This window comes from Neomonachus schauinslandi, chromosome 7 (assembly GCF_002201575.2).
Source record: "Neomonachus schauinslandi chromosome 7, ASM220157v2, whole genome shotgun sequence".
NCBI lineage: Eukaryota > Metazoa > Chordata > Mammalia > Carnivora > Phocidae > Neomonachus > Neomonachus schauinslandi.
This window is the reverse complement of record NC_058409.1, coordinates 39,593,328-39,610,910: the sequence shown is the minus strand read 5'-3', so window position 1 is coordinate 39,610,910 and position 17,583 is coordinate 39,593,328. Positions and strand designations below refer to the sequence as shown.

At 39.8% G+C, this 17,583-nt stretch overlaps 1 protein-coding gene across 2 annotated transcripts; it reads right to left on the bottom strand.

The window, feature by feature from the left end:
• Positions 1–3,466: 3,466 nt before the first annotated feature.
• Positions 3,467–16,393, bottom strand: SETD9 (SET domain containing 9). Of its 2 annotated transcripts, none has more exons than XM_044916831.1 (6): positions 16,374–16,393; positions 8,590–8,957; positions 7,261–7,384; positions 6,877–6,992; positions 5,873–5,978; positions 3,467–3,941 (listed from the first exon to the last, which is right to left on the bottom strand). In XM_044916831.1, exons 1-6 carry the CDS (start codon positions 16,391–16,393, stop codon positions 3,854–3,856), a joined length of 822 nt encoding a protein of 273 aa, XP_044772766.1. In that variant the 3' UTR covers positions 3,467–3,853. The 2 variants fall into 2 exon arrangements, with proteins under 2 accessions (XP_044772766.1, XP_021557607.1); XM_021701932.1 differs by lacking the exon at positions 16,374–16,393 and adding an exon at positions 10,404–10,525.
• Between the last annotated feature and the right edge of the window lie 1,190 nt (positions 16,394–17,583).

Sequence of the window (17,583 nt, the reverse complement as noted above, 5' to 3'; positions counted from 1 at the left end):
ATCTTTTTTTTTCTTGGTTCGTGTGAGTATTTGCCATAATTGGATACTTATTTAATAAATCTTGAGCTATAACACATGGGTAGATACTTAACCACTTTTCAATTGGATTTTGCTGTTGTAAATAAGATAGGTAAGTGACAAAGTTGGTAGATAAATTTTCTTTAAATCCTCTACAACAGATTTTCATCTGTACTAAAACAGCTGTCCCAAAGTGAGGCTTGTTACACTTTTAGTTTAATTCAGTAAATATTCAATGTCTTTTATGTTTCAAACACTCTTCTAGATAACTTTGTCTTTTAGGAAGACATGTTATCTGAAATTTGATCGGATGTTATTATTTGACAGAATATATTTATGGTAAACTAGTCTTCTCCATAGTATTCATAGTTTAGTAGACTTTAGAAATACCTTTAAACCTTCATCTTTTGAAGCTGACAATCTCGTCTTAGCCTAGTTTCACAAGTTTGTCCCCATATTTAATTTGCTCTGAGCAGAGCTTTATCTAGTCCATTCTTTTTTTTTTTTTGGTAAGATTTATTTATTGGGGGGGAGGGGCAGAAGAAGGGGGAGAGAGAATCTAGTCCATTCTTAATATGCAGTGATCAGATTGCATATAAGGTCCAGATTTTATACAAGGACACGAAGAGGATAAAATGAAAGCAAATACTCTGACTCCTCTGCTTTGGTTACTTGTCTAAAACTACATTCCTTCATGCACAGACCCCACAGAACCTTAATGTGCAGGCCTCTGTGGTGGACACATACACAGAAGTGCCTTCAGGTGGGGACAAGCACCAGTGTTTTAACTCTAGCCAAGAGAGCAGCCGCGTACCGTGTGAGACCTGCAGAGTACTTGAGGCTTTTAGGGGAGGGAGGAGAGCCTTGTGGGAGCAGAGCTTCTCGTGACTTGTAGGCCTTACCCTTGTTGGCCATAATTGCCATCAATGATAGGCTTTGAGCTTGCTGCTTCTCTGACTTCTCAAAGAATCTGTAGGTTGGATTTTCATTATATACACTATGTCCTCATCCCTAGGACATATCGCTGTTTACCATTTCCCATCCAGGTAGGTGTTCTCTGATCCTTTTCCTCTGTGTGTCTGTGGAGACTCTGACAAAGTTGGGCACGGGCACGGAATTTGTGGTTCTAGATCAGGAGTGCTCATGTGTTCCTAGGTTTACTACACTAGTTTACATTCATTTTCGAGAGACACACAGGCTGTTTTGTAACTCGGTTTTGATGAGATGTTTATACAGAGGTAAGGCCTGTACTTAATGGAGTTGGTTTCTGGTATAGAACTCATAAAAGCATTTCAGAATGTCAGAAATGAAATCAGCCATTTATAAATCTAAACAGTTAATCTAGTAAGAAAGATAGATGGTTCTGTTGTAAAATATCTATGTTACATTAAAAAAATTTTTTCACCCTTCCAGTGCAGACCAAATCATGATACTAGGCAAGCTTTATATTCCACCACGAGCATTTTATGAGCAGGAACATATTTTATTCTTTGACTCTCCCAGGGCCCTTCACATAGTAGGTATTCCCTAAAAGCTTGAAGACATAAATTACCCTTCAGCTAATGGTGACTTTGCCCCTAGCTTTATTTTTTATTTATTTTGTTTTTGTTTTTTGTTTTTTAAAAATAACTATTTTTTATTATTAATTAAACTAATACATTTGTACCAACCCCCAATCCTGGAGATGACCACACTTTTCCCAACTCCCCTTCTATGCTATCCTGGGTGGGTGCACAGGCGTCACCCTTTGTATTTTTTTTTTATTCTTATGTTAATCCCCATTGCCCCTAGCTTTAAAAGAAAAACTTTTTAAGACAAAAATTAACAGAATAAAGAAAAATCCAGATTGAGCAATTGACATTTTATCATATTTGATCTTTGCTATATAACGTACATTTTTTTTTCCTGAACTAGTTTTAAATTTATTTACATTGCAAGAGTTCAATCCTAAATACCTTAGCCCATCAAATACGTCCACAGGAGTAGGTATTTCTGTATTTTACTTAAGGTTCTGGGTAACAGGATCTTCTTGGTCAAGTGGTTAAGCAGATTGGCTTTTTTTTTTTTAATAAGATTAGTTTCCCTGTTTTCCCAGGATCTTGGTGACACAAATAAAGGACAAGTGAGGCTGAGAAAGGAATTGGATTCTGTCACAAATGTACATTTACTATCCATACATGATAAATCTGATAGAGGAAAAGGAAAGTGTAATGGGAATTTTAAGGGCTGGCAGTTGGGGATTGTAAATTTCAGTAGCCTGGTTGGGCAAGGTGACAGAGGGAGGGAATGAACCATGTGACTCTCTGGGGGAAGACCTCAGCACGCACAGAGAACTAGAACAGAAGCTTGAATTGCGAGTGTGCCCAGCAGGTTCCAGGAGTGGTTAGGAGGCAGATTCGCCTGGGGTAGAATAAGCAGGAGATGAGAGGTAGTGAGTGGGGCGCCTGGGTGGCTCAGTTGTTAAGTGTCTGCCTTCAGATCAGGTCATGATCCTGGAGTCCCGGGATCGAGTCCCGCATTGAATCCCGCATTGGGCTCCCTGCTCGGTGGGGAGTCTACTTCTCCCTCTGACCCTCACCCCACTTGTGCTCTCTTCCTCTCAAATAAATAAATAAAACATCTAAAAAAAAAAAGGTAGTGAGTGGCTCTATCATATATGTGAAGCACTTGGGCATTTCTTCCACTGTATGAGGAGTAGTAAGAGGGTTTTGAGCAGAGGCGGGTCAAGATCTGAGTTACATTTACAAGAACCCTTCTTGGTGATCCATTCTGTAAAGGCAGCAGGAGTGGAAACAGGTAAGGCAATTAGGAGACTACTGAAATTGCAATAAATGAAGTGAGAAAAGCTGTTAATGTAGCAGTTTAGGTGGTTAAAATCTGGTTATAGAGGTTCCACATTAGGATTTGAGGGGTCCAATAAATAACACCCTCCTCACCATCCAAGTTTGGAACTGAGAATTAGATGCAGGAGTCAGGTTGATGGAGATCAAAGTAAGTATTATGAGTGAAACTCTTTGGGAAAGGTGGCTTCAGAGCTGTGGCCAAGTCAGCTCACTAATACTCCACCTCTGAATAGACTCACTGTCATGGGCTGGGCAGACAGCCCACAGAGAAGGAACTAGAGGGGTCTGGGCCATGGGTGCCTAGTTCTTCTCCAAAGAGAATCTCATGAAATCACTCTTCCTCCAACAGATGGAGAGAGAGGCCAGGAGCATCACTAATGTCAGCACTCCCCACTGAAATAAGAGAATGGGAATCCGTGTCTTTCCCACCACCACTATCTTCTATTTCCATGCTAAAACCATCTCTCTCACTCTTTTAAACTTTGTGTATGTGTGTGAATGTTCAAGTAAGAGTAAATTCCAATTCCCCCTTACCTAGCTAAAACAATCCTTAAATCACACACACACACACAATTCATGACAACACAACATATTTTTTGCTTTAGTTTATTACATAAAAATACAGTTTTTACAGAAGTTTGTACAAATCAACAGTGCAAGAAATGATGATGGCTTGGCTGGAATTTTATAAACCACCACAGAGATATACAAAATAAAAGAACATTTGAAATTTTAAGTTCAGGCAGTAGGTTTTAATTTAATAAGCTACTGTATATTTAGGGGAAAGCCAATTAAGATCGGAATTGTATGACAATTTGAAATTGTAATGAAGCAAAGAGCTTTTATCATAAAAACAATATCAATAAAAACAAAAAATTCCCACTCCAATTAGGCCTCAAAATATCTGTTGTATAGGTAGAACTCAGAGATATGATGAACAAAAAACATTTAGAATGAACTCAATAGCAGAAAACCTAATTTCTAGTTCATAGTTAGCTGACAATTGTATAGTAGTTTGAAAAAAGCTCTTCTCCTTGTTTGATGTCCCTGAGTGCTACAAGAATGACACATCGAAGTGGGCTGAAAACAAAAAGAAAAATATACAAAATGTGTAAGTATTAACAGATCCAAGCTCATTTTTTAATATAACCAATATAGATTTTATAGACACAATTTTACTCAAATTTCTTACTACTGTCCTAGTTATTTGCCTTCCATGAGGAAATAGCTCTTATCCCTGATGGAGTTATTTTATTATTTATTTATTTTAAAATTTATTTATTTATTTATTTTCCCTGATGAAGGTAAAGTACATTATGTCTACTCCATATCATTTAAAAAGAGCACAAATCAGTTAACTTTATACAACTGACAAGTTCTTCTGAATATGTTGTTTTTATGTTCAGGCTCCCAAAACTGGTATCACAAAAAGCATTTTAAAATGACATTTATTATAACTTAACATTTTAAAATTAATTTGTATCTTTGGATTCTGCAAAGCTGGAAACATTACTTAAAATTAATTGGAATTTTGGGGCACCTGGGTGGCTCAGTCGGTTAAATGCATCTGACCCTTGATTTCTGCTCAGGTCTTAATCTCTGGGTTGTCAGTTCGAGCCCCGTGTTGGGCTCCACACTGGGCATGGAGCCTGCTTATGATTCTCTCCCTCTCCCCATCCTCTCTCTTTCTCTCCCTCTCAAAAAAAAAGAAAAAAATTGGAATTAAAAAAAATACTTTTATGGACACTGTAAAACATATGTAACTTTCAATGTTCCTACTCAGTTAACGTTTCCTATACTTGAACAGTAACGACACTATACTCCAGAGTATACGGCTAAAAACCCCCAACTGTTAGCTATACAAACACACATGAATAGAGACAGAGAAGTTCTCAAGTTTTAAGTAAAGAAAACAGTCTAAGTTTTTTTTTTTTTTTTTTTTAAAGATTTTATTTATTTTTTTGACAGAGAGAGACATAGCGAGAGCAGGAACACAAGCAGGGGGAGTGGGAGAGGGAGAAGCAGGCTTCCCGCAGAGCAGGGAGCCTGATGTGGGGCTCGATCCCAGGACCCTGGGATCATGACCTGAGCCGAAGGCAGACGCTTAACGACTGAGCCACCCAGGCGCCCCGAAAACAGTCTAAGTTTTAAATCTCATTCATCTTAAAAGGACGATTTAATGGGGCCCATACAAAGTACAGTTTGCTAGTAACTGTCCTAACATAATGATTATACCTTCTTATAGCCCTGCTGATAAAGAACTCTACAGAAGTACTTTTATGTAGAAATTGTTACTTGAATACTTTCAGTAGACTTTCCACTTAATGAACAGAAAATAAACCTTACATTACAAATATGTATCTTCTGAATATTTACCTTGTTTTCATTGTTAAGTTTCCAAGCCTAACAGTGAAATAGGCAAAAGAACTAATAGTGTAATTTGGCCTTTTTTGTTCAACTGGGTACTCTCAAGTGAAATGAAGAACATGATCCTTAAAATGATTAAAGTAAAAATGTATTTGAAGATTTTGTAAGGAGAAAAATAACAGAATCACTTGAAAAAAATTTTAAGATTGATTATTTTAAGTACCACACAGAATAAAAATGGGTAATAAGAAGCAGAATGAGCTAGGTTAATGGAAAATTTTAAATTTCAAATAAGCCTACATTAACACATTCAGGTATGATGAAAATCAAAATTTAAGTCATAATTTTTCACTAAAAAAATTACCCCAAGTTGTGTTTTTTTTAAAGGTTTACTTATTTATTTATTTGAGAAAGAGAGAGGCCCGGGAGCTGGGGGAGGAGCAGAGGGGGGAGGGAGAGGGACAAGCAGATTCCTCGCTGAGCAGCTGAGTGTGAAGCCCCACACAGGGCTCGATCCCAGGACCCTGAGATCATGACCTGAGCCAAAACCAAGAGTCGGTAACTGACTGAACCACTCAGGCACCCTAGAATATATGTGTTTTTTTAAGTACAGCATAAGACAGGAGAGAGGAAAAAAAACGAACCTTTGTTTGTCACAGCTGTATGCAATGTTCGGAAGATATTGCTTCAGCTCTACAGGGAAAATTGCAGGCACGTCAAATTCCTGATAGCAGACATTAGCTGCTCTGTCTAGGAATAAGTATATAATTTTTAGTAACAGTCATTTTATAAGGTCGTGGAAAACAGTACTGAATTACGTCACTTGATGTGTAGTTTTCTAAATTAGAAGAACATGCTCAAATAATCACTATTATGTTCCAGGCATTACTAGATTATATATATATAATATATGTATTTTATTATTTACTTTTTGAAAAATTTATTTTAGAGAGCGCACATGTGTGAGTGGGGGGAGGGGCAGAGGGAGAGAATCTCAAGCAGAGTGCCTGCCTAGCTCAGAGCCCAACTCAGGGTTCGACTTGGGGCTCGATATCACAACCCTGAGATCATGACCTGAGCTGAAATCAGGAGTCGGATGCTCAACGGACTGACCACCCAGGTGCCCCTATTATTAACAGAGGCTCAGAAAGGTTAAAGGTTAAGTAGAAGAGTCAGGTTTCAAGTTCACAACTCCCTAACACCAAAACCTATGCTAAATGTAGCCAGATCAAATTTAAACTTTTGGGCAAGTCAAGCCCTATGGGAAGGTAAGTGACTCAGGCACACAGCAACAGAAAGGGGATACCAGCCTAGTTTAACCTATTAGGCTCTACCGAGGCACTGACAGAATGGTTTCTAAGTTAACTATTTAAAAAATGCTAAAATAATGATGATCAGAAGAGCAGTTATCAATTGCCTATATTTATTGCAAAACCAGAAGAAAAACAGTAAGTTATTCAACTAATGTGTATCACTACTTCCCCAGGTTCTTTGGTATCTGCTCCCACAATGTTATAGTTTACTTATGGGCTTTGAATGGCTGCGATGTTAAATTTAACTGCCTCTCGCACTCAGTCATAGGGCAAAAGAGGAAAATTACCACTGCTGTATTTATATCTTGTTTCACAGACCCATGATGCCAACTTACCATTTGAACAATTGTTGACATACTGTCCCACAGCCAGTGGATTACAAATTTCTGATGTTAGCCATGTACTATCACTCATTTTGAAAGGACCAAGTCGATCCCTTCCATTGCAAGATCTGAAACAGGTGAAAGAATTAGCTAAGGGATTATTCTTTTATATCTTACAATAAAATCCAAAAGTACAAAATTAACCCTAGACCTGACAAGTCCAGTTTCTCTTTAAAAAAGTTTTTCTTTCTTAAAGAAGTTTTATCTAGTCAATAGGGCAACTGAGTGGCTACTTAGCAACTGCTTAAACAGATTTTTATTGAAAATAAAAAGGCTAGTGGTCATAAACATTTTGCTGTGGTCCTCTATTAAATTTGAACATGGGCACTAACTTACCTGTATACAACTTTTGATATTCCTTTGTCATTTCCATCAATGAGTACCCCATCCAAGCATCTAAAAATAAATGGATTTCCAATGGATTGGAAAAAGATTGGCTCATACTTCTGATATACTGTACCTATTATACAATAAGATAAAGACACAGCAACATGTAAAAATCATAAACATCATAAGGACCTTTCTCTGGAACATATACATAACATGAAAGAAATTTAATTTCTCTACCTTTTTTCTAATATTTCACCTCCAGTCTAGATTATCACATTCTCTTTGGCTACTTTCCTCCTTTGAAGAGTGCTCAATAGTAAATGGAGCGGAGGACCAACTTGTTCACACAACAAAATAAAATGTGACTATCTTGGTTAATTAAAATGTGAACACCACATTTGAGGTTCAGTTTTACAAAGTTGTGGGGTTTTTTTGTTTTGGTTTGGTTTTGCTTTTTAAAGTAGGCTGTGATTTGACATCTATTAAAAAGCCTTTTAAGAAATGTATTTTGTTAATAACCAATAAAATAATGCAGACAGAATGGGAATAAATGAGTCTGACATTCAGGTTGTTTCTCCTTTCACTGGCAATGGACTAAAGGACAAAATAAATATTTGCTGGGCCTGTCCTATGTTCCAGGCATGCTATTTTATGAAATTTGTTTCAGTATTCATTTGTTGCTGGCTTGTTCTATTTAGTCTTTACAGAGTTAGGTTAGTTGTGTAGGAGGAAACCAACTTTCTTGCTTAAGGATGTAAAATTAGAAAATGACTTTTTGAAAATATAGGTCTGACTTAAACATTCACACATTTTTGTACTACACCAAATAATATCATCTTAGTTTAACAAATAACATGCTCTCCTGAACGTTCTAGTCAATGACCTTTTGGCAAAGAAGCTGCTTTACTTTCAAAGTGTAGAAATGGCAGGAGGGTCTTTGTCCAGTGATTTATGGGTTTAAATTCTGTCTTTCCTGTTTTAACCCATACTATTTTTACCTTTAGTTACCAATTATGTAAGCCAACTGACTTATTCTCTAGTGCTTTCTAAGTAATTAATCTTATCAAAGTAGGCCATACTATAGTCCACATTTAAACATTAGCTACAAAAATTTCCTTAAAAGAAAAGTGCATTTATCCCAACAAATACTCAAGGATGCTTTCTAACACATAAAATAATTTATGGTTAATTTCCAAATCAGGATTTAAAAATCCATGGAAATCTGAGTTTCCAATTCAACCCTTTACTCGAAGGATTACAGGACCACGTATTTACTTGAACTTATATTAGTCGATAAATAGGAAACTCTTGGCAAAGCGCTAACTGTGCCATTACCAGGATACATAGATACAACCGCGCCTTTTGGTACCAATCCTCTGGTAACGAAGACACCTTTTCCCGCAGAAATCAATGAGCTAGTTGCTTGGGCAACACTGAAACCCAATGTCTTATAAAGAATTTCTTCTGGTTTAAAGGTATTTTGCTGTTCATGTCTGTATTCAAGCGGTTTCACCCTTGGATGTTGAACTGACAGTAGGTCGTGATATTTTGATTTAACAGTTTCTGGAAGCATAGTCAAGATATCTGATTGCTTATTGAAATCATTTATGAATAGAGCCTGGAAAACTTTCAGTAATGTTCCTAGGACATCTTCATCTGAGATAACTTTGTCTTTGGATTCCTCTGGAACATATCGGAGGGTCCTGAAAACAGGAAAAGTTTCTGTTCACTACCCTTCAACTGACAAAAGCCAGGCTTCATGCCTTCTGAGTCACTGGCCTTAATGATGATTATTCTCCTGTGTCTGAATACGATGAAACTAAGACGTTCAGAAAAGAGTTGTTTGGGGGTAGTTCTAGTGACCTAACTCCGGAAAATACCTACCCAAGTTAACAATAGCCAACATTTGTGAAAGCTCTAAGTGTACCAAATGCTGTTGGGTCCTTACATTCACTATCTCCTTTTTGCAGACAGGGAAACTGAGGCTTAGAGATGTTGGGGAGCTTGCCCAACATCCTAAAGCTGTTAAGTGGGAGAGCTACATAAGCCGTTTGAAACAGAGCTAGTATTTTTCCACTACATACATAGCCATTATGTGAACATCACGTAAGAATCCTCATATTGGAATGGCTCTTTTTATAGGTGTGTAATTTCAAAGACAAATTTAACATTATACACTTTGTCACATTCTCTCCAGGGAGTACCTACTTCTTTAATGGCTACATCATTTTTATTTGCATAATGGTATTTTTAATTCTTAACAAAAAGAAAGCAATTCCCGCCTCACAATTCTATAGTAAGGATGGCCCTGAATTCATTTTTCCGCCGAATGAAACTTGGGAAAAGCTCTCTGCTTATTAACTGGCTTTCAGTGGCGCTAGTGTGCCCATTTCAGTGAGCATTACGTGAACTTCTTCCAGATCACTAGCACGCCACTTACTAGAGCCGGCAACGACACTGACTCCCCGGCCACCCACGCAGCTAGATCCCTGTCTTCAGGCAAAGACTATTCTAAACCCAACACGCCGACGTGCTTTTAGTGGCATTTTGCTCGTTTTTATGCGTCAGTCCAAGCTGCTATCCTCACAGCCAAGCTGGGCTGCTTTCACCAGATAAACCTCGGTTTGGCTTCTCTAAGGAATTTCAAGCTCCTAACTATGCCTTAGCGGAGAGAAGACCACGCACTCTCACGCCGTAAGAGCTTTGTTCTTTTTCAAAAGCCTCTTCTTTTTTGCCGGGACAGAAGCCCGGGTCAGCACTGACTTCCAAAAGAGAACACGCGCCTCCGCCCGCGGGCAACGCCCGCCTCGCAAGTCTGGCAGCGCGGGGTACCATGGGAGATTAGGCCACAGGCCCCACCCTCCTAAGGCCCCCCGCCCTCGTCAGTATCCCAGCTCTCTTCGGACTCCACCAACCTCGGCCTCGCCCACTTCGGGCCCCGCCCTCTTCGGGTTCCACCCACCGCGGGCCCGCCCGCCTCGGGCCCCCGGGCCGCCAGAAGCTCCGCCCGCCTGAAGCTCCGTCCGCTTGAAGCTCCGTTCGCCGGAGGCTCCGCCCACCTAGGGCCCTCTTGCCTCCGATCCAGCGGCCCGGGTGGCGTCGTGGGGCTGAAAGAAGGTGGCCCTGCTCTGCCGGTCTCGCCCTCTCACCTCGGGTTGTGGTTTAGGTTCAGCGCGATCCAAGGAACGAAGCGGTACTTGTAACGGCGCCATCGCTGCCACAGGCCCCGCAGCAGGCGGCCGAGCATGGCTGTCCCGCGGCGCTGTGACGAAGGCAGCGCGGGAGAGGTGGGTCGCGGTCTCGGGCCCGCCCCGGCCCGGGGAGGAGCGGAGGCCACGCCGTCCCGCCCCTCCTCGCTCTCCGCCTTCAGTTCGGTGCTCCGGGGCCCTGGTACTCCCCTGGAGCCTGTTGCCGGCGGCGTCCGTGCCGCTCCTTTTTGACCCCAGCTGGCTGAATCAGAGGTGCGTAGAGCTGAGGGAAGCCCTGCCTTCCCCTTTACTTTCTCCATTCGCTCGTGTATTTACACACACACCCACTTAGGACAAGTTTAGACCCCGCTTAGTTCCAGTGGATGCAAACTACAAGAATCTTGAAAGTATCTTCACATCCCTAAGTGTTTATTAAGAAATGTGTTGGTGCCATTTCCTCAGGCCGGAAACTGCTCTCCGCTTCTTTTCCTGAGAGTGAAGGTGAAATCCTAACCACAAGTCTAAAGAAAACAGGTGGGACCTAGTGAAAATTCAGGTAAAGGCAGGTGGCTTTAGGACTAATTTGTTCAATTCCAAAAAGGAATACAAGGAGAGAAAGAATATCTGCCAAAGTCTCTATTTCACTCTAATATAATACAGGATGTTGGTAAACAATTGGCATCCTGCAGATTTACCTGATATGCTAAATGGGGTCAATTCAGTCCCAGGATGTATTAATAAATGGCATTCAAAGAAAGTGATTTTATGGTCTCTAAACTTAAAAGGCACAAAAGAACTAGTAAAATATTTACCTATAATAATATACTTTAAAAAAAGTTTTTATATATATTTCCAGTGTTTTTAAAATTTTTATCATGTAGTGTAATCATCTTTGTTGTCCATCCAGTACAAGGGACCACTTTGCGTAGACCCTATTTATTATTGATTGATGTATAATGACTTATATTAGTTTTACATGTGCAACATAATGATTCTATATTTGTATATATTGCAGAATGATCACCACAATAAATCTATTTAACATTGGTCACCATACATAGTTACATTTTTTTTCTTGTGATGAGGACTTCTAAGATCTACTCTTTTAGCAACTTTCATATATACAGTATTGTTACCTATAGTCACCACACTATACATTACATCCCCAGATCTTACTTATCTTATAACCACCCCCTACCCTCCAGCCCCTGGCAACCTTTGGCAACCATCATTCTGTTCTCTATGAGCTTGTTTTATTTTGTTTTGTTTTTTAGATTCCACATATAAATGAAATCATACGTTATTTGCCTTTCTCTGTCTTCTTTCCCTTAGCATGATACCCTCAGGGTTCATCTTTGTTGTCTCAAATGGCAAGGTTTCCTTTTTAATGGCTGAGTAATATTCCATTGTATGTGTCTATATATGTGTGTGTGTGTGTGTGTGTGTGTATACATATATACATACCATGATTTCTTTATCCATTCATCCATTGATGGACACTTCAGTGGTTTCCATGTCATGCCTGTTGTAAATAGTGTTGCAGTGAACATAGGGGTGCATATATCTTTTCTAGTAAGTGTTCTCATTTTCTTTGGATAAATACCCAGCTGTAGAATTCCTGGATCATATAGTAGGTCTGTTTTTAATTTTTTTAGAAGATTTTATTCATTTATTTGTCAGAGAGTGAGAGAGCAAGAGAGCATGCAAGCAGGGGGAGTGACAGGCAGAGGGAAAAGCAGACTCCCTGCTGAGCAAGGAGACCACTGCCGAACTCCATCCCAGCACCCTGGGATAACGACCTGAGCTGAAGGCAGATGCTTAACTGACTGAGTCACCCAGATATCCCTATTTTTAATTTTTTGCCAACTCTTGTTATTTCTTGTCTTTTTCAGAATAGCCATTCTAACAGGTGTGAGGTGATACTTCATTGTGGCTTTGATTTCAGTTTTCCTGAAGATTAGTGATGTTGAGCATCTTTTCATGTGTCTGTTGGCCATATGTATATCTTCTTTGGAAAAAATGTCTTCTCGGGTCTTCTGCCAATTTTTTAAATTGGATTGTGTTTTTTTTTTTTCTCTGTTGAGTTGTAGGATTTCTTTATATATTTTGGATATTAACCCCTTATCAGATATATGATTTGCAGAAATTTTCTCCCATTCCATAGGTTGCCTTTTCATTTTGTTGTTGGTTTCCTTTGCCGTGCAGAAGCTTTTTACTTTGATGTAGTCCCACTATTTATTTTTACTTTTGGTGTTAGATGAAATAAAACAGTTATTGTGAAGACTGATGTCCAGGAGCTTACCACCTGTATTTTCCTCATCGCCTAGGAGTTTGTTTTATGGTTTCAGGCCTTAAATTCAAGTCTTCAATCCATTTTGAGTTCATTTTTGTGTATGGTGTAAGATAGTAGGCCAGTTTCATTCTTTTGCTTGAGGCTGCCCGCTTTTTCCACCACTATTTGTTGAAGAGACCATCTTTTCCCCGTTGTATATTCTTGGCTCCTTTGTCATAAATTATTTGACCATGTAAATACAGGTTTATTTCTGGACTCTGTATTCTCTTCCATTTATCTGTCTGTTTATATGCTAACGCTATACTATTTGGTTACTAGAGCTTTATAATATACTTTGAAATCAGGGAGCATGATCCCTCTAGATTTGCTCATCTTTGTGAAGATTGCTTTGGCTGTTTGGGGTCTTTTGTGGTTCTATATGAATTTTAGGATTACTTGTTCTAGTTCTGTGAAAAATACCATTGAAATTTCGAAAGGAGTTGCACTGAATCTTTGGATTGCTTTGAGTAGTATGGACATTTTAACAGTATTAATTCTTCCAGTCCATGAACATGGAATATCTTTCCATTTATTTGTGTCTTCTTCACTTTCTTTCGTTAATGTCTTACAGTTTTCAGGGTACAGGTCTTTCACCTCCTGGGTTAAATTTATTTCTGTGTATTTTATTCTCCCCCCCCCCCCGGGGAAGGTGGGGGTGGGGTGGAGGGAAGGAGAGAGAGAGAATCTTTTTTTTGGGGGGTGGAGGGAGAGAATCTTAAGCAGGCTCCATGACCACCAGTGTGGAGCCCAATGTGGCACTCCATCTCATGACCCAGAGATTATGACCTGAGCCAAAATCAAGAGTCCTACACTTAACCGACTAAGCTACCCAGGTGCCCCTGTATTTTATTCTTTCTGATGCAATTGTAAAGGAGATTGTTTTCTTTTTTCTTTTTTTTTAAAGATTTTATTTATTTATTTGAGACAGAGAGAATGAGAGACAGAGAGCATGAGAGGGAAGAGGGTCAGAGGGAGAAGCAGACTCCCTGCCGAGCAGGGAGCCCGATGCGGGGACTCGATCCCAGGACTCCAGGATCATGACCTGAGCCAAAGGCAGTCGCCTAACCAACTGAGCCACCCAGGTGCCCCAAGGAGATTGTTTTCTTAATTTCTCTTTCTGATAGTTCATCATTAGGGTATAGAACCACAGATTTTGTATACTGATTTTTTACCCTGTAACATTACTGAGTTTGTTCATTAGTTCCAACAGTTTTTTGGTAGAGTCTTTAGGGTTTTCTAGATGTATTATCTGTACATAATATCATGTAATGTGCAAATAGTGACAGTTTTACTTCTTTTTCAATGTGAATGTCTTTATTTGTTTCTTTTCTAATTGCTTTGGCTAGGACTTCCAGTACTATGTTAAATTTAAATTTAAGGTATTGAAATTACTTTTTAGTTACCTAAGCTATTCATAAAAAACAACATTCTCCTGGTAATAAATAGAAACATGGAAGATAAGACTAAAATCTCCTTTAACCACACCCTGTGACTTGTACTTACTCCAGTCCTGGTCCTCACCTGGTCTCAGAAGTTATCAGGCTGATGTGTTTTCTGCAAATCTTAGTTCTATGTATTTATATACCTGTGTATATTCCTACAGAAAATCATAGAAATATGTGTGAGTGTTTTTAAACTACTGTAAATATCTGCAACTTCTTTTATTCAGAAATATATTTTGGAGTCTCCCCATGTTAGTTTGTATAATTCTACTTTATTATTCTGTGTATTTCTAAGGTTTTACCATCAAGTTTAATATTTACTATAATTTTCTGGTAGGTATACTTTATGAGTTTAAAAAGTTCTAGTTTTGGTTTGTCAAGAATTTAATTTTAAATGGTGAATATCACATGCTTTTCTGCTATTTATTGAGATGATCACATAATTTCTCTATGTTCTTCTGTTAATGTAGTGAATTATAATGACACATTGTCAAATGTCGCACCATCCTTGAAGTCTTGAGATAACTCATATATGAGTAACACTTTGGTCATACCCTATAGGTTTTTATATGCTTTTGTTGTCTCACATTTATTTTGAAGTGTGTTTTAAATTTTTCAGCCTCATAGCTTATTTGTAGTTTTGTTTTCAGGTTTTGGTGTTAGGCTTATGTTGACCTCATAAAATGTGTTGAGAAGTGTTCTCTACTTTCTAAAACACCCAAAAATTTGTATATGAGTACTCTTTTTCCTTCCTTGAATGTTGATAGAATTCACCAGTGAAACCGTTGGGCTTGTAGTTTTCTTTGATAATGAATTCATTTTTTTAATTGAAGTACAGTTGTCATACAATATTATTCTCAGGTGTACATAGTGATTCAACATTTATATACATTGGGAAGTGATCACCATTATAAGTCTAGCTACCATCTGTCACCATACGAAGTTGTTACATTATTATCATTTATATTTCCTATAGTGTACATTGCATTCCCATCTTATTTATTTTATAACTGAGAAGTCTGTACCTTTTATCTCCTTTCCTTATTTTGCCCATTTCCCCTGTGGCACCACAAGATTATTGTCTGTATCTATGAGTCTGTTTCTGTTTTTTTTTTGTTTTGTTTTTAGGCTCCCCATATAAGTGAAATCATTTGATAGTTGTCTTTCTCTGTCTGACTCAACTTCACTTAGCATAATACCCTCTGGGTCCATCCATGTTGTCCCAAATGGCAAGGTTTCATTTTTTTAAATGGCTGAATAGTATTCCATTGTATATTTTTATACCATATATTCTTTATCCATTCACCTATTGATAGACCCTTAAGTTGTTTCCATATCTCTGCTGTTGTAAGTAATGTTGCAGTGAACAAGGGGATTCATATATTTTTTCTAGTTAGTGCTTTTGTTTTCTTCAGTAATACCCAGCTGTGCAATTGCTGGATTGTATGGTATTTCTATTTTTAATTTTTGGGGGAACCTCCAGACTATCCATTGCAGCTGCACCATTTTGCATTCCCACCAACAGTACCCAAGTTTTCCCTTTTTTGTACATCTTTGCTGACCTTGTTATTTCTTGTCTTTGATACTCACCATTCTGACAGGTATGAGGTGATATCTCACTGTAGTTTTGGTTTGAATTTCACTGAAGATTAGTGATGTTGAACATCTTTTCATGTGTCTGTTCGCCATCTGTATGTATTCTTTGGAGTAATGTCTATTTAGGTTCTCTATCCATTTTCAATTGGATTTTTTTTTTTGATAGAGTTGTATGAGTTCATTTTTTTTTTTTTTAAGATTTGTTGTTGTTGTTGTTTGTTTGACAGAGAGAGACACAGCGAGAGAGGGAACACAAGCAGAGGGAGTGGGAGAGGGAGAAGCAGGCTTCCCGCTGAGCAGGGAGTCCGATGTGGGGCTCGATCCCAGGACCCTGGGATCATGACCCAAGCCAAAGACAGACACTTAATGACTGAGCCACCCAGGCGCCCCTGTATGAGGTCTTTATATATTTTGGATATTAACCCCTTATCTGTTTTATCAGTTGCAAATGTCTTCTCTCATTTAGTAGATAGGGTACATTTCATTCTGTTGATGGTTTCCTTCCAGTTTTGAAGGAGTGGCTTTATGCAGAAGGTATCCTGTCAGGTCCAGTTGTGCGACCCCACCCCCCAACCCCTCATTACTTGAGCCAGGTGCCCTAGTGGTCTCCCCTGTTTGGGCTGCAGGTACCCTCCTGTTGTAGCTGGGTTGCACTTGGTGTGGACTCACTGGTGTGCAGGGCTGTTCCCCAGTGCAGCTTTCTGTGAAGCCTAGCCACGTCAGCTGTGGATGTGCCTGTGGATGTGGATGTGCAGCTTCTGTGAAGCCTAGCTACGTCTGGCTGAGAGTCCAGGCCATAACTGCTGTGAGCATGCTCATGTGCAGGGTTGGCTCCTCATGCAGTTGGCTGTGAAGTCCTGGAGCAACAGCTGGTGGGCATGTGTGTGGATGGGATAGGCCTCCCGTGTGGTTGGCGGTGAGGTCCGGCTGTGACTATCGCAGGTCCTCTCGTGTTCGGCTCTTTCCCCTGGGATGGAGGTTGCTTGGCGGGGATGGGGTAATGGGGAGACTGGGACTCTGGGACAGCCGCCTCCACGTCCAGGTGTAGCCAGGTGGGAACAGCTTTGGGGGGTGCCAGGCTGGAGCAGGCAAGTTGGGCTGGTGAAGTCTGCAGAGGGAGGCTGCGGCCAGATGATTGGTGCTAGCGCAGTAGGTAGAGTGTTAGAAATGGCTGCTGCCAGGCTGGGCCAGCTGGGGAGAAGGGAAATGAATAAAAAAGTGTCTGTTAACACTATACTCTTTGGAGAATGTTCTAACATCCCTGCCCCTGTGGCGCATGTCCTAAAATTGGTGAATGGATCTCCTTTCCGTGTAAGCCAGGTGCTTGTCCAACTGCTGCCTCTGCTCTGGAACTGGGACCGAGTGACATTATGCACCTGTCCTTTAAGTGTCCTACTGCCTTCTGGGTCTCCCATATGTAAGCACCACTGGCTTTCACAGCCGTTTGTAATGGGGACTCATTTTTCCCATGCATGTTTCTTGACTGGGGATCCAGATGTGGGGCTTGGACCCCTTGTTCCTCTTTGAGGGCCTGTATGTTTGTGCTATCCCTCTGCAGGAGATCACTGTGCAGGGGCTGTGGGTCCTGACTAGATCACATCTCTGCCCCTCCCACCAACTTGAATGTGGCTTTATATCTGTAGTTGTATAAGATCTGTTCTGGTTGTCTTCAGTTTGTCTTCAGAGATAGTTGTTTTGTATGTAGTTGGTGATGTTGGTATGTCCATGGGAGGAAGTTAACTCAGGATCTTCCTACTTTGCCATCTCGCTC

Bases quoted from the DNA above. Each gene is read 5' to 3' on its own strand.
- SETD9 (XM_021701932.1), bottom strand. From the start codon at position 10,501: ATGCTCGGCCGCCTGCTGCGGGGCCTGTGGCAGCGATGGCGCCGTTAC. The intron at 8,958-10,403 runs GTGAGAGGGCGA...TCCTGTTTTCAG, and splicing joins AACCTAAACCACAACCCGAG to GACCCTCCGATATGTTCCAG. The intron at 5,979-6,876 runs GTAAGTTGGCAT...ACTTATTCCTAG, and splicing joins TGTCAACAATTGTTCAAATG to ACAGAGCAGCTAATGTCTGC.